This window comes from Pisolithus orientalis (assembly GCF_024613125.1).
Source record: "Pisolithus orientalis strain OTSU chromosome Unknown F5J12scaffold_44, whole genome shotgun sequence".
NCBI classification, from domain to species: Eukaryota; Fungi; Basidiomycota; class Agaricomycetes; order Boletales; family Pisolithaceae; genus Pisolithus; species Pisolithus orientalis.
This window is the reverse complement of record NW_026260825.1, coordinates 60,225-80,803: the sequence shown is the minus strand read 5'-3', so window position 1 is coordinate 80,803 and position 20,579 is coordinate 60,225. Positions and strand designations below refer to the sequence as shown.

General features: G+C 50.2%; 7 protein-coding genes across 7 annotated transcripts; 4 read left to right on the top strand and 3 right to left on the bottom strand.

The window, feature by feature from the left end:
- Nucleotides 1–85: 85 nt before the first annotated feature.
- On the bottom strand, nt 86–2,695 carry F5J12DRAFT_929482 (major facilitator superfamily domain-containing protein; the record flags this gene model as incomplete). Its single annotated transcript, XM_051749496.1, has 16 exons — nt 2,328–2,695; nt 2,252–2,270; nt 2,177–2,199; nt 2,003–2,120; nt 1,904–1,939; nt 1,788–1,847; nt 1,260–1,739; nt 1,122–1,203; nt 935–1,071; nt 801–884; nt 679–749; nt 603–628; nt 523–532; nt 324–468; nt 240–269; nt 86–210 (listed from the first exon to the last, which is right to left on the bottom strand). Exons 1-16 carry the CDS (start codon nt 2,451–2,453, stop codon nt 86–88), a joined length of 1,572 nt encoding a protein of 523 aa, XP_051596028.1. The 5' UTR covers nt 2,454–2,695.
- Nucleotides 2,696–4,476: 1,781 nt separating this feature from the next.
- Nucleotides 4,477–7,483, top strand: F5J12DRAFT_896828 (Six-hairpin glycosidase-like protein; the record flags this gene model as incomplete). Its single annotated transcript, XM_051747977.1, has 19 exons — nt 4,477–4,834; nt 4,881–4,936; nt 4,992–5,015; nt 5,073–5,299; nt 5,356–5,364; nt 5,421–5,494; nt 5,548–5,611; nt 5,663–5,791; nt 5,841–5,874; nt 5,998–6,099; nt 6,155–6,168; nt 6,233–6,250; nt 6,307–6,405; nt 6,471–6,479; nt 6,537–6,567; nt 6,830–7,028; nt 7,099–7,166; nt 7,221–7,303; nt 7,369–7,483. 19 exons carry the CDS (start codon nt 4,477–4,479, stop codon nt 7,481–7,483), a joined length of 1,713 nt encoding a protein of 570 aa, XP_051596027.1.
- Nucleotides 7,484–11,900: 4,417 nt separating this feature from the next.
- F5J12DRAFT_915284 (Zinc/iron permease) lies at nt 11,901–13,475 on the top strand. Its single transcript, XM_051749147.1, has 8 exons — nt 11,901–12,119; nt 12,173–12,203; nt 12,256–12,339; nt 12,413–12,521; nt 12,570–12,750; nt 12,803–12,873; nt 12,926–13,161; nt 13,224–13,475. Exons 1-8 carry the CDS (start codon nt 11,953–11,955, stop codon nt 13,347–13,349), a joined length of 1,005 nt encoding a protein of 334 aa, XP_051596026.1. The 5' UTR covers nt 11,901–11,952; the 3' UTR covers nt 13,350–13,475.
- Nucleotides 13,476–13,979: 504 nt separating this feature from the next.
- F5J12DRAFT_857621 (uncharacterized protein) lies at nt 13,980–15,374 on the bottom strand. The gene is made up of 3 exons (XM_051746741.1): nt 15,011–15,374; nt 14,242–14,950; nt 13,980–14,173 (listed from the first exon to the last, which is right to left on the bottom strand). The coding sequence occupies exons 1-3, from the start codon at nt 15,333–15,335 to the stop codon at nt 14,011–14,013; spliced, it is 1,197 nt and encodes a 398-aa protein (XP_051596025.1). The 5' UTR covers nt 15,336–15,374; the 3' UTR covers nt 13,980–14,010.
- Nucleotides 15,375–15,830: 456 nt separating this feature from the next.
- On the top strand, nt 15,831–17,025 carry F5J12DRAFT_418723 (P-loop containing nucleoside triphosphate hydrolase protein). The gene is made up of 3 exons (XM_051739329.1): nt 15,831–15,930; nt 15,983–16,869; nt 16,953–17,025. The coding sequence occupies exon 2, from the start codon at nt 15,987–15,989 to the stop codon at nt 16,851–16,853; it is 867 nt and encodes a 288-aa protein (XP_051596024.1). The 5' UTR covers nt 15,831–15,930; nt 15,983–15,986; the 3' UTR covers nt 16,854–16,869; nt 16,953–17,025.
- On the bottom strand, nt 17,003–18,304 carry F5J12DRAFT_418677 (P-loop containing nucleoside triphosphate hydrolase protein). Its single transcript, XM_051739328.1, has 2 exons — nt 18,218–18,304; nt 17,003–18,163 (listed from the first exon to the last, which is right to left on the bottom strand). The coding sequence occupies exon 2, from the start codon at nt 18,147–18,149 to the stop codon at nt 17,115–17,117; it is 1,035 nt and encodes a 344-aa protein (XP_051596023.1). The 5' UTR covers nt 18,150–18,163; nt 18,218–18,304; the 3' UTR covers nt 17,003–17,114.
- A 383-nt stretch (nt 18,305–18,687) lies between these two features.
- F5J12DRAFT_418671 (interferon-inducible GTPase-domain-containing protein) lies at nt 18,688–20,255 on the top strand. Its single transcript, XM_051739327.1, has 2 exons — nt 18,688–18,751; nt 18,803–20,255. Exon 2 carries the CDS (start codon nt 18,819–18,821, stop codon nt 20,163–20,165), a length of 1,347 nt encoding a protein of 448 aa, XP_051596022.1. The 5' UTR covers nt 18,688–18,751; nt 18,803–18,818; the 3' UTR covers nt 20,166–20,255.
- The last annotated feature ends 324 nt before the right edge of the window (nt 20,256–20,579 follow it).

The following is a 20,579-nucleotide window of genomic DNA, read 5'->3' as shown; positions in this document are numbered from 1 at the left end:
CAACGAACGACACTTGGTCGTAGGGGAGTTAGTAAAAAGGGCTACACGTACTGCCATTAGAGGCGTCACGCTACACGCTACAGGTTCAGCGCCTTTGATGCAGTCGCTTTTCTCTGATCTCTTCGGCAAGGATGGCATCCGGATCGCGCCCGGCGACCTCGGGGAGTAGGAGTGTGAAGACTTTAAAGTCAGTGGTATTAGCAAGTCGCACTGCGGATCTGAAAGAGGAGACAACGTACCAGATCCAACAAGGCAGCATCCAAAGAAAACTACATGCTAATGTCAGCGACGCTGCGAAATGTGAGGATAATGCAAGGTCTTACTCCAAAGCACGGCGGGCGTTCCGATCGACGATGTGAGAGTATTGAACACGAGAGCGGAGATAATGGCGCCAGCTTTTCCACATGCTGCAGATATACCGTGTGCGGTAGCACGGTATTTGGTGGGGAATACTTCTGCCGGGTAACACTACGAGATGTAATTAGTAAAGCCAGCTAAGTTGGTAGGGAGAGAGAGCCTTACATATGTCGTGCTGGGCGCGGCGGAGAAGAAAGGCGACGCGGGGTTAGGATAAATGGCCTGCGGAAACAGGGGTCACTCACGCATTAGGCCCAAAGTTGAAGAAGAACTGGATGGTGGAGATCAGGGTGATGCAAAACATGCATGGGAAGAGCCCACCTGAAGGAATGCAAAGCAGACTATGAACGAAGCATTGTCCAAGCTTGTGAACTTGCCAGCAAGGATGCCCACTTGAAGCAAGAATGAGTACCGCGTCGAATACGGGGACTGGTGTCACGTACAGAAAAGGGCAGTCATGAGGAAGCCTTGAATTTGAATAACCTTCCGGCCGAGCTTCTCGATCGTCAAGACAGTGACATAGTAACCTACATGCTGCGTTAGGAGTTCCTGCGAACGACTAAAACATTGGCCGTACCAGGCACGAATCCAAGAGCAGTGATAATGATGTTGCCAGTAGAAATCTTGAATAGCTTTTCCCAATCCGTCCCAGTCTTGCCGTCATATCCGATCGACTCGAGTACGACGTTCTGGTTCAGGTTGATACCGTAGAAACTGAACATGGATCAGTATTACTCCCGAGGCACAACGCGACAAAAACATACGCGATATCGAGCAGGAACCAGCAGGTACAAGTACCGATCAGGATCTTGGCATGTCGCCATTCGGAGAAGTACTCTATGAACTCTAGATGCCGATCAGATCATTGCGAGCGGAGAAATAGAACCGATTATGGTACATACCCCCGAAGTGGGCTTTCCGTTGGATATCCTCAGGGATTTCTTCGACGGTTTCGGTAAGACTAGACACCTTGACACCCTCTTTGAGTTCCTTGACATCGTCTATCTCGAATACAGTAGCATTTTTGGCTTTCTTGTAACGCTCAGCTTCGGGAAGGGTCAGACGTTGGTATAATGTTCCGAAGGCGGGAATCAATGAGAGGCCGATGACGATTCTCCATACCCCATCGACCTTGGACGTTTCGCCTTCATCATTCATGACATGCTTGTAACAAGCAAGAACGATTATGGTGGCCAAGCTGCCGACAAGACTTCCCCATCCCTGGTTGGCAAATATGTATGCAAGAAGGGTACCTCGTTTGCGGATCACAGCCCGATCACTGGTGACCGAAGCGGACATGGGATAGTCGCCACCGACTCCGATACCGAGTATGACTCGGAAAATAGTGAGCCATATCAAGCAACTGTCAGGGGATAGGTCGTCTGAGGAGACGTCAGTGGCGCGTAATCAGACATGTTCGGAATACTGACTCGTTGGACATGAAATGCACATAATCGTTGCAAAGATGATGAGCATGAGTTCTTTTCCATCTTAAAATGATATTGAGCTCTCGAGGGTCACCTTAATACAGGGGGAATCCACATACAAATAGCTTTACGGCCGAGAGCGTCCGCCATGTAACCTGGAGGCGACGTGGGGCAGAAATTGAAAACGAGTTTGAAAAAGAGGTGGTGTGCACACGTACCGAAACTGAATTGACCAATGACACTTCCAATGTTGGCTGATGCCTTCAAGACACCCTGGAGGTTGTTTGGAAGACTTTTACCTCCGTAAAGTCTGTATTGAAGCATGGTGGAGACGGGCTGCGAATGGAATATAGGTAAACGAAATGGGAAACGGCTGACGCAAGGACACTGACGTTGATAATGAACAGATCATAAGCTGCGGGATGGTCAGCCGAGGAGTGACATCAAGGAAGACGATGTGAGCATACCGTCGAGGAAGAATCCGACCTGTACGAGGAATAGCGTCAGGGGTTATTTTCTGTAGAGAGCGATTGGAGGACGTACACCGGCGATACCCAGTAGCTTTACTTCGGCAAAAGTGAGCACGTAGGGGGGCTTGTTACCTGGGTCGCGCTCATAGTCCTGGAGCGCTGCACGGACTGGAGGGTGTCCTTGTTCGGTATCCGTCATGGTGAGAGGGGAATGGGAAGCCTGGGTGTTGGACTGTCATTGGATCCACTCTTTATCTGTTTCTGCAAGGGCATTGAAAATTAGGCTAGTAAAATAATCTCAACTGGACCCGAGTTTAGCCGTGGAGCCTACACACTAAGATAGGAGCCCTGGGGCAAGGAACCCAGGAACTTCAAAAGTAGGCCGATACCGTATTCGGTAACATTACACATAACCCGGTACCGGCACCCTTTGTCAATTTTGGACCGAAGCCGAACGTTGATGGCCTGACGTCTGTCAACACTCTCAGAATCCCATGATGCTGTAGTTGACAGTGGTAAGTGCTTCTGAGCGTCGCTTGCATCTGTCCATGTTGAATATTTCATGTTTTTATTCACAGCAATTGCGACTGCTGTAAACTGCAGTGCAATACACACGTGCGTCAGGTTGCCACACCCACATGATGCGGCCGTCTGATGACAAACGGAGGGCAGTGGCCCAGGTTCCGCCCTGTAATCGGCTCACAGTTACCCTCGACAGGAATCTACAGCGCCATACCACTTGGTTGGCCCAGCAACCGTGCTAAATGGAATCCGATGTGTCCGACGACCGTAACAACAAGCTTTCTCAGTACCCGGACTTTGGAGTCCAATGAAGGGTCATTGACAACAAGCCAGTGCAAAGCCTGGCCTGGTCTACATACCTATGCTAAAATGCGCGCACGTCTGATTCGTTATAGGCAAAACTTTCACGTCCTGTCACACTCAGGTCTTGCAGCAACGTGTGTGCACATATTCGCGACGAACGTGACGGGGCCCCCTGTACTACTACTAATCTAGCGGAATTTTGGGTATTGCAGCGATGTTTCCCCGTTTGACGTGCTGAACATATTCGCTTCCGGCGTTCCCACCGACCCCACCATCTCAGAGGGCTAGAATCTCTGAGCCTAACCTTCTGCACTAGGAGAACAACGTTACCATTTCTCTCTCCCTGTACCGACTATGAGTATATAGACTCAGGCTGACAACTGTCTGATAGTTAAACGCACAGTGATTGGTCCGAGAAAGTCTATATGCCATGACAAAGTTATTAGTCAGGCTGGCGTTCATTCGTGGCTTATCAGCGCCAGCGTGGCACGCACGGCTGCCACTCATCGTCGTCGATCATCACGGTCTAGCTTATCATCATGAACGTACGAGATCCAACTGTAGAACGAGATTACATCCCAATTGCAGACCACGCAATGTGTGTATGGCATACTCCTTCCGAGCTGACTTATCTCATTCAGCCACATAGCATCGGCAATTTGAGAACAGCTGCACTCGTAAGTGTCTTCTCGTGCTCATGTCAATCAGTGCTGAGCGGAGCTAAATTCCAATAGATTAGCTTGGATGGCTCAGGTGGGTTCGGAGCATTTTACTAGCGTTTCCCACCCCCAGGGAGTCTGTTTCGTGACCCTGCCTTGTGCTCGACGCTCGTGATATTGTACAGAGATTGACTTCATCCTGTCTGTCACAAGTTGAAAGTTATTGCATTCCAAATTTCGATTCGCCGTCCGTGTTTGCACGCATACTCGACAAGTACAAGGTCAGCCCTCTTCGTTTCTGTTGACTGGCTTACGAACATATCTCACCTAATAGGGCGGCCATTTCTCTATCACGCCAACTGTCCCATTCGCTACGAAACAAAACTATTTACCCTAATTCTAACATTCTGCAAACGAAGTAAGTCACACTGACAGCCACATGGAAGGGCCATCGACAGCTGCTTATGACTATCCTATATGTAGGTTCCTCAACGACGAGGGCGTAGTTAACGTGACAGGTAGTAGTTTCCACAAAGTTTGCTTGGCATATGGGATCCTGCTCACACGAGCACCAAAGATTTTTTACCTCGCCATGGGAATGATGGTGACAGTTCGGTCCCCTCCATTGTTTTGGCTCATCCGGCGGGTCGAGGTACGCCTCGATTTGGGTTCTACAGTGGCGCATATTTACTTCAGTCACACGACCAAGGTCATCCGCTGGCGTTGCCTTCTCTCAGAATGGAATGTGCCCCTGCATTCAACTATGCTCGTGATGAGCACACGACTGACTTCCTGCCTGACGATTCCGTCGAGTACTGTCACCAAAAGAAAGTGCGGTTCAAATCACCCAATCTTGAGCTCGACTTGCGTTACGTGTCAGAGGCTACCCTCGATAACCTACCCGAGCCAGAGGTGAACATCGACTACTTAAACCTGTCGAAAGAGGGACATCTTGGCCCGGCCGTGTGCTGTAACCTGTCCCTCGTTGAGGGTCAGAGAGTCACGTTCATCCTGAGAATATGCCCAGAAAGGGTGGGTGCCCCAGAGGCGAGGCCCACTCAAGAACTTGCAGACAGGTTGGGTATCCCCCTTGAAGGTGAGTATTTCTCATGACGAGGCGATGCGTGCCTTATTTGGGTTAGCCTTGATTGCGGGTGCCTCGAAGATGAGGCCGCAAGATGACCCCTTGCTCAATGCGGTTCGTCACCCTACGTTTTGTGTGATAATGTTGAAGTAAGCTGTTACTGCCACAGGATTTTCTGGAACAGCTCTTCCATGTGCGATACTTGTCGTCGCTTTTTGTTGATCATATCTAAGAAAAGACTACCACTCAGTTAACCCATGAGTACTGGAACAACTGGATACGCAAGTCTACGTATCAAGGGTCTTGGAGGGAAGCTGTGAACCGAAGTGCTCTTGCCCTCAAATTGTTGATATATGAGCCCACGGGTAAGCTGGAAGCTGTTGTGCGGACTGCAGTTTCCAACCTCTTGACACCAGGTGCGGTCGTCGCAAGCCCCACGTTTAGCCTTCCAGAGTACATTGGTGGCACTAGGAACTGGTAGGTCGTCGAGTGCATTCCATCTATGTTTGATGTGTGTTCAATTACCTGATTAGGGATTATCGGTATGATTGTATTCCTTGCGTTAATTTTTTCGAAGTTAAGCTTGGCTGAATCACAGTGCATCTTGGATCCGTGACTCGTCATTCACACTTTATGCACTTATACGTCTCGGGTTTACTCAGGAAGCCAATGGTACGTTCTGCTTTTACAACTGTCATGGGGACCGGATTCTGAGATTGGGCCAGCATATCTGGAGTTTATTTTCGACAGACTGAGAGATAAGAATCCTGATGGATCCTTGCAGATCATGTATGGGCAACTTTTTACAGTTCGTCGTCGGGGTCACTGACTGAGTCTCAGGTACACGATTCATGGTATGCATCTAACGTACGAGGTGTTTGGTCTATGTCATGGTCAATTAGGTGGCAAGGACCTTCCAGAGATTGAACTTTCCCATTTAGACGGACACAAAGGATCGAAACCTGTCAGGTAGGCGCACTTCCGATCTGTTATCGCTTTGGCTGAATATGGGACACAGAATTGGAAACGGAGCTGCAAATCACACTCAGCTTGTAAGTGCACGTGCTTGCATCGCTGGTGCTGTTGGCGTTTGACACATGTACGCAGGACATATACGGCGAACTGCACGCGTCCCACTCACTTGCCTCCTCCCTATAATTAACATTTTGCATTAGGATGGACTGTATATACTTGGGCCAGAAGGTGCGCCAGCGCATCTTCGTTGCTTCCCCCAGCGACTCATCGCATCGAATCCCAAACAGTTTGGTCGACCTTTGGTACGTCCTATAGGTTCCTCAGGCAGGGTGCTGCTCATCCACTACAACGTCATAGGGATATGACACATGGTAAGCTTGTTGTTTGGCTAGAGATGCGAACCCACTGTCAAGAATCGTATAATCCGTGGTGTAGGGTACTCGTGCGGGATCTGTAAGTTTTGCACACGCCATCGGTTCCTACGTCGTACTCAAACGATAGTTTACTAGCGTAGATTGTAAGAGCAGTTCCAAACCTATTTCCTTGTGGGACTCATCCCATTCCTTCAACCTGGCAGACGTCGTTGATCATTGCCGCGAACCTGACTTGTGAGGTTTACTTTTGCAATACGAAAACCCGAAGGACTAATGGCATCGATGTTCCTTGTTCGTAGGTCTATATGGTCAGTCCGAGCCAGGAAAAGAAGTCTCGAGTCTGAGTCTGTATGTGCTTATCACAGGGAGGTCCGGGGTAAAGACCGTCACTTTACGGTACGCTGAATATCATGCCCTTGATCGTCGCTTCCACTGAATTGTGCGGGGTTCAGTATTCCAAGGTCAGACTTACCGCTTTGATCCTGTCGTGCTTTTCAGTTGACAGTTTGCGTGCATAGATCATGCTGTGGTACGTTCTTCTTAATCACTGTACCTCTGCTCACCTTGACAAGTAACCATTCGTAAGGGTCGCAATCGACCGAGGTAATTTGCTACCACGTCTGTGTCTAAATGCTTACTCACAAATGCACGATGGCAGGAATTCGCATTGTCGAAAAACGCTCCCTTCCATGTCCACAACGCTCGGTGTGGTACTGCAACACGTGACGCACTCTACGAAGAAATTATGACGAAAGCCTGGAACCCTACGCTCAAGGTGTTCGGACAAAGCTACGAGGAGACAGACGTGCTTGATTCTGCTGTGCTCATCATGCCGCTTGTTTTCTTCATGGCTCCCTGTGCGCATGGTTTCCTTTCATGTTGTCATCTTACCAACGGTCGGGCTGACTTCAGTGTGGGTTTAGGCAGATCCGAGGTTTGTGAGCACCCTCAAGCAAATACTCAAGTCGCCGGAGAGGGGAGGGTTAACATCCAATGTGAGTCATTGTTCAAATGCGGCTTGATTTGAGCTTGTACTGACTATTCGACAGAATCTCGTCTACCGCTACGACGTCACCAAGACGGACGATGGAGTTGGCGGTAAAGAGGGAACGTTCTGTCTTTGTACTCTCTGGTCGGCTGATGGACTTCCGTCTATCCGCATCCTTCTTCACTTAATATTGGACTTTCCTTTCGCAGGTGTGTAGAGGCGCTCACTCGAGCTGGGGAGTACGACCGACCGCTGCTAACCCGCGCGATTGCAATGTTTGAGGCACGGAGTTCCACGGCAGCGTTTAGTGGATTGGGCATCTGATCGGAATGCCGAACAGGACTTCTTGCTTTATTCTAACCATGTGGGTCTTTGTACGGAAGAAATATCTGATGCCGGAGATGCGTGAGTCATTTTCACTGCTGAATTGTCGTTGAGCTGCTGTTCAGACCTACCTCTGTATAGACTTGGAAATGCAGTGCAAGGATTCACGTACGTGTTTTTCTGCCTACAGTTTTAGAAGTGTGCATAGCTTTGACATGGGGAATTTACCTCTTCTTTGTTCGGCTTCGGGTGTGCAGGCATGTCACGTTGATCTCGGCGGCGTACAACCTTTCGAGGACTGTGACCCGCCTCAAGTATTGATGTGGGAAGAAGAACGGACGTTGTGGTATTATTTGTACGATGAAGCTGTTGGTCTAAGAAAGGGTTCCATGTCAATTGAAATGTGCAAGTATGTGATGAGTTCTTCTGCGTCGAGTTATGATGTACTATAGAAAGAGGTCTTCTTGATTGGGAGGAATTTAATTCAATTTCCGCTCTTCGAAGTGGACGGATGACGCTCTTCATACCCTAGCTGCCACTTTACAAACGCGACTAGGACTTTACGCCTGTTAAGTGCTTCTGAGGTCGAGGATCGTTGGGCCGGTCCGCAGCGTCCCTGGTCACACGACACGATAAAAACATGACCTTCTCCATTTTCATTCGCGGTCCCAACTCGTTTCAGGCCCTTGCAAAATCTCAAATTGGACAGCTAAACAAGAGTGACAGCACTGGACATTCGACACTTAGTTGCTGCGATATGTACAAGGACCTTCGTCCTGGGTTATCACTGCAAGTTCCGTTGCACGAAGCTGCGGCACACGGATATACCTTTTCTTATCTCCCTGGGGGTTTTAGAGATTGAAGCATGACAACGCTGTCATCGAATGGTCAGGCCAGGTGTCTGACATCGTAGCCAGTAGTAACTTCGGTCCGACGGATATCTGACGCAGATGAGCGCAGATTAATACCGGAGAGGTAGTGTTGGCAGACCATCATCCGCAGAGCGAAGGAACTCCATTCGATACGTATATTAAGGGTTGGGTATTTGGGTTCTCCAAGCAACCTGTGCACGGTGGTCCCTTGTAAATCGTAGGCCCTAGGAGACCCTAGGGTGTCGTGTCCAAAAGGCCTGTGACCGTGCGTGTGTGGGTACGTAGTCCGGTTACCAGACCAGTAGTAGGTACGAAAGTGGGACTGGACTAGATGTCGAACTCCGCTACAGTTGCATCCGGCACTCACCAGCCTCCTACACAATCTATATACAGAACGCCGGTGCGACAAAGTCCCAATCATGAGCCACACCAGATCTGTCATTCGGTATCAGCTAGGCGTGCGCCTGTTTCACATTGACCCTTTTTTGGATGATTCCTGGGATTCTGAGAAGGACTTGAGCCGTTACGACTTGTACCCCCCGTCCCGATAGGGTATTTTTTGGTCGACACTTTCCATTCGCGACTCGACTACAGCTCTCTACCACCGTTATCGTGGTCGAATGGTGTCGGTGTATGTGAATTTCGAACCCAATTTTTCAAGAGTAAACCAAGGTCTTCTCAGACCCTATCGTGAGGGAGTTACGTTACCCTTGTACGGGAAACTATGCATCAGATGTCGTTCACAGAAGCAACCATACCATGACATGCGTATCCTGTGGGCTGATCGGTGAGTTGATGGATATACGTACTACAACCGTATACGGGATGATTAAAGACCTCACGCTCACGCAAACCTGATTATTAACCAGACATCGTCGGTTGGCTGTGGGACTTTCGAAGCTATTGGTAGGTCTGTTGATCTTTCAAGCAGGTTGCAGTATCGCCGCACGATGGTGTCCAAGACTTTGGGACTGTCAGCTTGAACGGCTTCTACTTACCAACCTCATTTTCGACATTCTTCCGATCTCGTACGAGTCTTCACTTGACATCGCCCTGAATCGCGGAAATAAAGAACGCCATGATGGATAAGTTAAATTCCGCATGGTCTATTTTTGTAATTCTCGTAGGATCATCCTTGGGTTCTTTTTCTCCGACCCTGGCGAACAAGTCAAAGCCATTACACGTGCCCAAAAGTGCACTCCAGTAGGTCCATCCGTGTCTTCTATCGAACGCTCCCTCGGCCCAAGGATGTCGAGGTTCGCTAGTTGCTTTCGCCTGCCATGCGGCCATCATGGTCCGGCTTCTCAGGTTCGCGTCCATCTTATTAAAGCTGCTCTGCGTTGGAACGAGTCCTCTTGTTGCAGTGCGCTGCCCGGGTGAAGCCAACTGCAGGCAATAGAAAAGCGCTAATGTCTAGATATTAGATGGCATCGGACTTCAATAGTAAGTTGGAGACCAAGCTAAGTGCGTCACAGATTCAGAATAGCCTGTGACATGTTATGAGATTCGTAATCGAAGAATGTGTTCCCGAGTACGAAGCCCGTGGAACGACAAGCGGAATGTTGCATAACGAGCCTTCAGCCTGGAAACATGGGAACGGGTATGGGTGGCCGATGCTAGAGCTATCTTCCCTGCATCAGTTTTTCATGTTTTTCAACTTCTCCGTGCTTCCCCCACGGAACCTGCAATCATCATCTTACTTTCTAACTCCATACAGCCGAGGATGTCTATTTGATAACTCAAGTCTCAGTCATTGACAAAAAAGGAACGCCGATCCCCTCTAAGGGCGAGTCCCGCTTTTCTGATGGCAATGGAGTTCTTTGCTTCTTGCAAGTACGCTTCCCCGAAGCCGAGTTCCGGCGGTCAGATAGACCGAAGTCACAACTTCGTGACTTGAGTGTGTGTGGGGATTGTGTGGTGATGACCCTGCGCGTTGTTATCGTGGGACCCAACCATGTATGTATCCACCAGTCCAGGACGTTGTCGCTGGGACGGTACTTTGCAAGTGTTTTTTCTTGCAGACTCGGTCTACACCATTACGACTTATCATTGGTGCCCTCACATGGTTTGGAACGCGAAGTATGCCTTCTCTGCGCGGACCTCTCACGGACACAGATGTTGTACAAGAATGGTATAATGGTATCCGACTCTTCCCTTATCTCATCAGTTTTGATCGCCATCCAGCACGTTGGTCGTGTGCCAGTGTCAGCTACTCGACTTCCTACCTCTGAAACGGAGTGACTATTCTGGAAGAGATGTCATGTAAATATGGGAAGATGGCTTCCTCGGACAATGCATGAGGAATGCAGGTTTGAAAGGTTCGCGCTTTAGGCACAGAAGTCGATGATCATTGGCGCAGAATCATCTCATTCACCTTCTATGATAGATGCGGGTGTCGTTGGAAGTTCCACGGTGTCCATCCTACCTTTCAGGTACGCAGGCGATGTCATTCCGCTGTTGAGTATGGGCTCCTGCTAACATGACTGACTTGGGTTGTGGACGAGGGAGGGACTGGAACGTCATAAGGTTGGTCCTATTGTGTGCCTGGAGAATTGAGTTGGTGATGGACAGATGGGATACTCAGGATCGACCTCAGACCGCCTCGAGATAGACAGAGGGACTGTTAAGCTGGATTCACCCCTCCCGGAAGGTGGATAACTGTGTCAGGACATCTCCCAGTACATGACTTTTGTCATGTGTCCCCCTTCCCCTTACCGACTGTTTGGGTCGCTCAGAACCCAGAAACCAGAAACCTAGATTTGTTATCAGCTTTGCCAGGAAATATCAAACTGCTCCAGACCTGCAATCGTCTGCTCTATTGAGGGTCAAGGGTTTTCTCTTGGACTGTACAGAAACTCCGTAGAATTGTTTCAGGTCGCCAGAATCGGAATGCCTGCCAACGAGATTTATAAATGGAAAAATCATGTGTGTGGGGATAATATTAGACGAAAAGTCAATGTCTATAGAAGGCTCTGCAGCGTGCCCTGTGAGGTCATGTCACTCAATTGGGGCCTGCTTTATGGCTGAAAACCTGTGTCTGCTTCCGATGAAAGCGATAACACACATATTGAGCATTTCCCGATGACTGTGAGGGTAGCCCCGTGATTGATGGCATCCTACGCCGTCTCCATAACTACATACATGGGTGCCGGTCCTCATGGTAGGGGGCACCGGGCCCACACGATGATTGGATACAATTAGTTATCGGTCGTGTCGGCGTTTCGAGTACCGCAGAGGTCGTCGATCTTACATAATGGTCAGAGCGTGTTGGTCAGACGGCAGTCGCGATTCCACTCCACACCCGGCGAAGAAAGGCTTTTAAAGAGAAATGTTCATGGCGCAACTTTGGGATGTTACGTTAGTTTGTAGAGGACAGTGAAGTAAATATGTACTAGTTGTGATGGCCAAGGGCTTGGGTCAGGACGCCCGCATTGGGGGCACCCCCTAGACAACGTGAGAAAATGATTGGTTGCGGGTACCCTCACGGTCATGAACCACCAAAACCCAGTGGCCGTCCAGTGGACTTTCGCTCTTATGGTAAATATATAAAGCCTTGTGGGACCCTCTTACCACACGCTAGCCCTTCCTTCCTCCCCAATGTCATCCAGCGACATCAACTGCGGTTCGGGTGGAGGAGCAGACACCTACACTGGGCTTCGGATAGCCTCCATCTTCATCATCCTTGTAGGGTCTGGCTTTGGCGCACTCTTCCCTGTCCTCGCCAGGAGATCCTCATGGCTTCATGTCCCCACACCCGTCTATGAGTGGGTCATGCTTTTTGTCTCATTCTTTCCCTCTCTTCTGATCCGATGGATAGATTTGCCAAATATTTTGGTTCCGGTGTTATTGTACGCGATATCGAGATGTTTAATACTCAACTGTCGTCTGACAAACGATCAGATAGCCACCGCTTTCATACACTTGTTGAGTCCCGGAATATCCGAGCTCACGTCTCCATGTCTATCTCCTGCATGGCAGGTATATGTACGTGCACGGCGTTTTATCTAGCATGGTCCCGTGGATCAACGTTGACTTTTTTCTTCCTCTCTTTCTCTAGCCGTACGCACTCGCACTCGCGATGCTCTCTTTGTTTTCCATCTTCATTGTCGAGCTCGTGGCCTTCCGGTGGGGAACAGCAAAACTTGCCGCACTTGGCGTAGTGCATGGTATGCTCTTCTGCTTCTTATTAGCCTTATCTATCTAACCCCCCATAGATGCCCATGGCCATGGTGTCGGCTCGCATGCTGCACATGGACCCGAAGCATACCTCGACAAGAACTCGCAGGCAGATGGAAGCGACCTCGAGACTGGCAATGGTGGTCTGGCTACTGACGACAGTGCGCTCGCTCAGATCATCGGCGTATTTATCTTAGAGTTTGGTGTACTCCTTCACAGGTGAGTATATATATTTCCTCGGAGGCGACTTCTGGACTGAGCGCGTCTGCAGTCTACTCATTGGCCTTACACTTGCCGTTGACGAGAATTTTAAAATTCTATTTGTTGTCGTTGTATTCCATCGTGAGTGTTGGGTGGCGTTTCTCCTCGGCTCGAATGTTGACGCGTGAAACAGAATTGTTCGAGGGCCTTGGTTTGGGCTCTCGTTTATCACTCTTAAAACTTTCACCGCGCTACAACTATGTTCCTGTGATGGCTGGGACTTTCTATGCCATCACTACCCCGATCGGTATCGCCGCGGGACTTGGTGTCCGAAGTACATATAATCCGGGAAGCACTACGGCTTCGATCGTTAGTGGCGTCATGGACTCGCTCAGTTCCGGCATCCTCCTTTACACCGGTCTGGTAGAGGTGAATACTATTATGCGAGCCGGGAGTTTACGATAACTAATTGCCATGCGATTCTTCCACAGCTACTGGCACATGAATTTTTGTTTAACAAAGAAATGACGAATGCGCCCAATGGCAAGGTTGCATACGCTGTAACCTGTATGCTGTTTGGAACGGGCATCATGGCACTTCTTGGCCGATGGGCGTGAGAAGTTTGAGTTCTATGTACGTTGACGGTGTGCCTACACTAGCACGACGGAAGTATATCAGTAGTATGTACCTTGATGTACCCTGATCCCCTGTACTGTAAAACAACTTACAAATGAAGGTAGACTACACTGTCAGTTGTCGGGGGATATTGGCACCGGTCGGGGCTAATATTTCATTAGCAAAGTCTTAGTCTGACAAATGTGGGTGCCGCTCTCGATATAGTTCGATGGCACAGGCCCGTGGAACACCGGATAATCAATTCAAACTAGTAACTCACGATTAGCGATTGGTACTTAGCGTACCTATACAATTCCGGCCACTGCAAAGAAAGGGGGTCAAGGATAACAATCACTGTCGTGATATCAGCGATCAGGTGAACACAGCTAAGCACATACCATGTCCCACAGCCCCAGGACGTGAGGTGTTATCGATGGGAAGCAAGGTCATATAAGGCTCCTCACCTGACAAGTGGAGATCTCGGGCACCCGTCTAATGACCAAACGAAGAGTCTGCCTAAGCCGAGATTGGCAATACTCACTGCCTTGCGAATGTATCCACAGTGAAATGACATCGCACCAGATGGTCCGAAAGAGGGGTGGGCACTGGGGTTGACAGGCTGATCTATTAGTGTGAACTACAAGACGGAGGAGAACCTCGGTGCTACTGCCTTATTGGTCCCCACCGAAGTGCCTTAATACCCTCGCCCTCCCGTCCGACGGTACGGGGTCCAAGTATCGAGGAATCGGCAACCTTTTCCAGGCGCTGAGCTTCTCGTCGAACGTATGTTACGAGGGCGGACATTATCTCTGGATAGGATATATACCTGCCATGGGCAATTATACGTAAATTGCGGAGCGACAGGAACGAATGGAACAAAAAAAAAAAACTCACCGATCACTTTCGTGTGGGGGGAAATCGTGTACACCACTTTGGTCATCTTTCATTTCTTCTGCATCGATATTCAACTTATCCACACGGTCGACCGCGCCACCGACAAGGTTCACTGATCGTCTAAATGCAGGACGGGTGTCATCAGCTTTAACCCCGTTTTCGATTGGGAGGCCGACACCTGCGGCCCCCCGAGCACCGAGGAGGTTGCGCCAGACTGCTGCTGCGAGCTCCGCATCTCCGCGCAAGAGTCCGAGATCCATGCTCATGCCGAGACCAACCCACTGTTCTTTGAGGATCTTCATTTGTCGTACGATGACTCGCTCTGCAGCACGGCCACGTTTCTGGGCTTTTGCATATGCAGTAGGTGACGGAAACGAGTCCGGTGGTGGGAGTGAGGACGGTTGGGTGTAGAACTGGCTTGGTAGATACGGAGAGATGTACGATGCGTTGTCGGCACGGACTTGGGGCAGCGGTGTGGAAATTTTGGGGGAGTTTGGTGAAGACGGAGAAGGCGAGCGAGGAGGCAACAAACCAGGTTGGAGGACATACCGAACGCGTTCTTCGACGTCCTGGAAAAAATGGTCGATCAGACCTTGGATATGTTGCTTTCCGTGCGGAGCGGGGAGCGAACGGAGGCGGACAGTCAGAAGCCAGACATGGAAGTTGGTAGTTGTAAACCAAGACTGAAATGTCGGTGGAAGGGCGCATTCTGTGAGCACAAAAACGTGAGGTAACGAAACATAAGACCGGGTAAGGGACATGAACATACCATTCTTCCAAAAGTCAGCCTCTTCATCTGCACGCTTTGCACAGAGGTGGTTGTATAGATGGAGAGCTCGCCGGTTGGCCAATTGCTGCGGCGACCCGTACCCGAGTGCCCGTGCGAGCCCGAGAAAGATAGTATAAAAAACCGGGTTTGATTTTACTTTCTGGGTAAGCCAGGACTGCTGACGAGCCGGGGTCTGTACGGCCGTACTTGCATCTTTTGGCACGTCCTTTGAGGGCGTCGATGAGAACCATATTGGAACTGGTTGGCGATATCGTCGAGCGTGCCGGACTGCAGAAGACGCGCGGAGCAGCGAACGAGACGCCATTCCAGCTGTTTTTGACCACCGCGATGACGAGTTGAGCGAAACTACGCAGTGGGGATTATGTAATCCACTCATATGCCACCACTAGGTCTCGGTCAAAGCCTGCTCAGTACCACATACGGTGGAATTGGAGGATGGACAGCTTCCAGCTCCAGAGTATGTCAATTGATGGAAATTACTGATGATCTGGTTGATTTTCAGAATCCACAAAGATGCCAGATCAAGGGTGCAAAACAAGCAACCGAAATTATCGCTTTCCAGTTGGATTCCGTAGTCCTGATATCCTGCCCTTCTCACTTTCAGGCGCGACCCGAAGGGTACTCAGCCTGGATTTCTAGACCACTGCTACTTACGTGCTGCACTCTGACCAATCGAGGTCACTACTAGTGAGTAAGTGCATGCGAGCTTCTTGTGGCTATGTTATTAAGATCGATCTACCCAGGCTATGTCGCGTTTAAACCCCTTGCCCTACGATGGGACTGTTTGCGCTCACGACAAGCGCGACCCAATAGTCATGCTAGCAGCGTCTCCCGTTACACGTAACTCACCTTCAGTGGTGTCGTCCGTACACTCTCATTCCACGACCATCTAAAGAAAGGTGTGTCGCAGCCAGTATCCCCCTTGTTTAACGATGCTATGCATGGTACTAGATCAATGGGGCAACAATGGTCGATATTGCTGGCTATCGTCCAGATAATCCAAAGCTTACGCGTGGTTACCAACCCCACCCTGGAAGCTATTGCTCGAGCACAAGAGGAAGCAGAAGAACGTCTCAGAAGGGGCGTGCAGTCAGTCGGCTTGCCCACTCCTGAGGAGGTTGCGACAGCAAAGGCCAGGGTGCAACATCAAGACAGATTGTTCCACTTTGCCATTGCAGGTGTTGCTGGGAGCGGGAAATCATCTCTAGTCAACGCTCTCCGCGGTCTGCGCAACAGCGATAGTGGTGCTGCTCCCACTGGAGTTGTCGAAACCACAACCACGATTGTTCCATATCGCGATTCAAATCACCGGTTGCCATTCGTGTGGTATGACATTCCGGGGGCGGGGACCCTCAGCCAGCCAGGTTGGCAGTACTTCAATAACCGGGGACTCTTCATATTTGATTGCATTATCGTCCTCGTCGGCGAGCGCTTCACACAAATGGACACTGCAATCTTGGAAAACTGCCAACGATTCCAGATCCCCACCTATATCGTGAGGTCAAAGGCAGATGTCCATATCCGCAACCTCATGAGCGATATGGGCTATGACAGCGACGATGATGACGAACCACAATATGAGACGATGTACAATGCAGCCCATCAACGTTGCATCTCAGACTCGCGGGCAACTGTGCAGAAAAACCTTCGAGATGCAATGATACCACCACAGAAGGTCTACCTCGTGTCCAACAAGGTTTTGTTGTCTGCAGTTAAGGAACACATCTTACCCAAGACGGCGCTTGACGAGATGGGGTTATTGAAGGATTTACTTGAAGAGGCCTGTGGACGTCGCTGCGTTGCACTTGAGGATAGAGCGTGAAGATTGCTGTACGCGAGTACGTGGCATTTGCTTCGCATTACAACATCTCTCTGATTATAGTTACGGTTCGGTTCAAATACACTTTTGTTCTGTTGATAGTGAGATGCATATGAAAGAAAAAGGGGCCAGGTATCGTACAGTGTGTCGGTGTAGTGCAAAGAATGGAATCTGTTGCTGAGACAAGAACGAAAATGGGAAGAAAAGGTAGCGATAAATACACCTCGAGTGCACTAGGCCTTGTCCTGCAGTAGACGCGCGGACTCAGGACCAGATCGATTGTCCACCATTCGCTTGCGTTGCATCACTGCGGGGAATGCACCGGCGAGCACAAGCTTCTTCGAGCAAATCTCTCATCAACTCCAACTCATGGATCGTTTTTGGGGATAACACGCGATTTTTCACAGTAGATATCATTGTCTTGTGGGAGACAACGTAAACCCTTTGGTCAGGTAAACCGGCTTCTTTGAGGTTCTTTTGAACGGTTGCCCGCGTCTCAGCGATGTAGTGCTCGCGGGCAGCGTTGTACGCCTCCCCATGACGAGTTCCACCATCGTTCTCACTGTCATAACCCATATCAGTCATGACATTGCGGATGTGAACATCCGCTTTGGAGCGCACGATGTAAGCGGGGATTTGGAATCGTCTGCAGTTCGTCAAGATAGAGATGTCTGTCAGGGTGAGGCGGTTGTCGAACAAGACAATGATGCAATCGAACACGAAGAGGCCTTGCGAGTTGAAATACGACCAGTCTGGCTGGTTGAGAGTACCTGCTCCTGGGACATCGTACCACACAAACGGGAGCCTTGGGTTTGGATCAGGGTATCGATCAGTCTGGGAGGTGGTTTCGATGACACCAGTGGGTGCTGCACCAGTATCGCCGTTGCGTACACCACGGAAGGCGTTAATCAACGAAGATTTCCCGCTACCAGAGACACCTGCGACGGCGAAGTGGAGGAGTCCCTCCTTGTACTGTACTCTCTTCTTCGCGGCTGCTAATTCGGTGGAGGATGGTATGACCACCGGCTGCACGCCCTTCCGGAGGCGCTCTTCCGCAACTACTTGTGCCTGCTTGGCGATCAACGCCATCTGTGGAAGTGCTGTGGCCGCTTCCTCTGCGGCAGCTCGTGCGGTTCTCTGGGCATAGTCCCTCCCATCTTTGGCACCATCGAGGTTAACCATGGTCGGGTTGTCGCGGACATGTGATTCGAGGATGGAGTCAACAATATTGACGATGACTTTTGCAATTCGATACACTTGGTACAGCACGATAGGAATGGTGCTCGCAGCTTGACCCATTGTGCACAAGTAGCCTGCCAGACGAAGATTATAGTGGTGGGACCAAGAGCACAGGAAAGAAAACGTACCCTCAACTGGAACGATGACTTGCCAGCCAAAGGAGTAAGTCAAAAGTGAACCACGGGGCAACGGGCAATTGCTACCAGGGTGTCAGCCCAACCTCGCCGATTTAGCAGGCATGCGGAAGCCCCCTTGACCACACGTTGAAAACCCAATCAACCATTCCAGGTTTGGTCCAACGGTGATGTACTAGTAGATGCCGTATACTTGTTTCCCACACACTGTGTATGTAGAGGCTTCGTATCCTTCACTCCATGTCGTGGCAGTGGATCAACTGGTCTGCACTGTCCCGCCATGCAGTCACAGATACGGTTCGCTAACATTCGGGCCTAAACCTCGAAGTTCTTCGGAGGGTGTCATACGTATTATCTACGCAGGCCATGTGACGGTGCAGTAGGTTTCCACAGCAGCACGAGAATGGGATAGCCGAGTCTTCCACAGGCGTTCCTTATTGAGTTCGATGCCCTTGCCGCCATCACAGGGCCTTAAAGAGCCCCACACTAGTTTCATTGCTCTCCCTGCTTTCTCCAACTGCGTACGGGGTGCGTTCCCATCATTTCCACGACATAGGGTTGTCTAAGGATGAAGACTAGGTAGTCGTTCGATGGGATGGGTCAAGTCTTAGCCATTGGCGCCGTTGGACTTGCTGGCTACGCTCTACTTCGCCTTGCTTGGCACATCTGGAAAAGGCTCAGGTTCATCCGTACACATCGTGTTCGTGACAACCCGAGGCTGCGTGCCGTGGCTGAAACCCAGAGCGGCAAGGAGTACGTGTTGGAAATGGCCCAACTCGCAACGCGGGATGCGAGCAAAGCAACTCGGGCTGCTGAACAGGCCCAACAGCAATCAGAAGCAGCGTGGCAGGACGAGAGGAGAGCTCGCCTCCATGAAGATGAACTCATTCGCAAGGCCGAGGCGGCGAGAAGAAAGGAGCAGAATATCCAAGCAGAATGCAACACATCGCAAGTGCACGAGTTATCACGAAGTAGTAAACGGTCTAGGGCCAAACGTTTGGAAAAAGCCCAGAAAGAAACACGGCGGGCTGAAGAGAAGGTTAGAGACGCTCAGCAAGCTTCCAAGGAGATCGCCGAAAAGGCAAGGGCTGCACAAGCGGCAGCGGAGAAAGCCGCACGGGAAGCTGCAGAAACTGCCCGTGCTGCCAAGGAGGCGCAGGAAGAGGCGGAGGAGCGCCTTAAGAGGGGTATACAGCCGGTCGTCATACCCACATTGGACGAAATAACCGCAGCGAAAACAAAGGTGCAATATGAGCAGGGTCGCTTTCATTTCGCTGTGGCAGGTGTCGCCGGTAGTGGCAAGTCATCGTTGATCAACGCCATCCGTGGTCTGGAGAGTCGGCACCAGGACGCTGCGAAAACTGGAGTCGTCGAAACCACTGTTACAATAGGTCGATATCCAGACCCGAACACTGACTTTCCGTTCGTGTGGTACGATGTTCCCGGGGCAGGGACTCTGCATCAGCCAGACTGGCTGTACTTCAACGCCCAGGGTCTCTTCGTGTTTGACTGTGTCGTCGTCCTCTTCGACAATCGCTTCACACAGACGGATATCGCAATCTTGACGAACTGCAGGAGATTCCAGATCCCGACGTACATCGTTCGCTCGAAGGCGGACATACACATTCGCAACATCATGTATGAAAACGGGTACGACAGTGATTTTGATGAGATGCCGGGGCGCGAGTCGCAGTACAGTACCGCTCGCCAAAAGTTCATTGCAGATACACGGGAAAATGTCAAACGGAACCTCAAGGAAGCCGAACTACCTGACCAACGGGTCTACATGATCTCCAATAGGACGCTGCTGTCCATCGTCAAGGATCGTTCACTTCAGTTCTCTTACAGAATTATCGACGAGTTGGATTTGATTAAGGACATCCTGGACGAGGCTTGTTCTCCTCGTTTCTCTCGCACAAACAATGATGACTGCTCAGATTAGATGGCCTATGGGCCTGTTATTTCGAGACTTGTTTGATACTCGCGCATGTGCACTGCCAGATTATGTTCATGTTATAGGTAACGCAGGTGAACTAGTTTATCTCTTTCCCCCTCACATTGTATGTCGTACACTCCGTGGGCTGCCCCGATCCCGTTCGGCGCGAGCAAAAAGTCTTACTCATGACCCACAAAATGTGTGGTCAACCACGAAGACTATTGACCTCATGTATCAAATGCATCTTCTACGATTGTAATACTAAGTGCTCAACTAACATGACAAAGTATGGAATGCTGGACGATCGGCCACTGCAAAGTTACGATGGCGGGAAGACCGTAAAGACTTTTGGTTTACTATTGACGCTCTGACAGATGGCGCATGCAACTGCAAAACCACGAAGTCCATTCCTTGGGATCT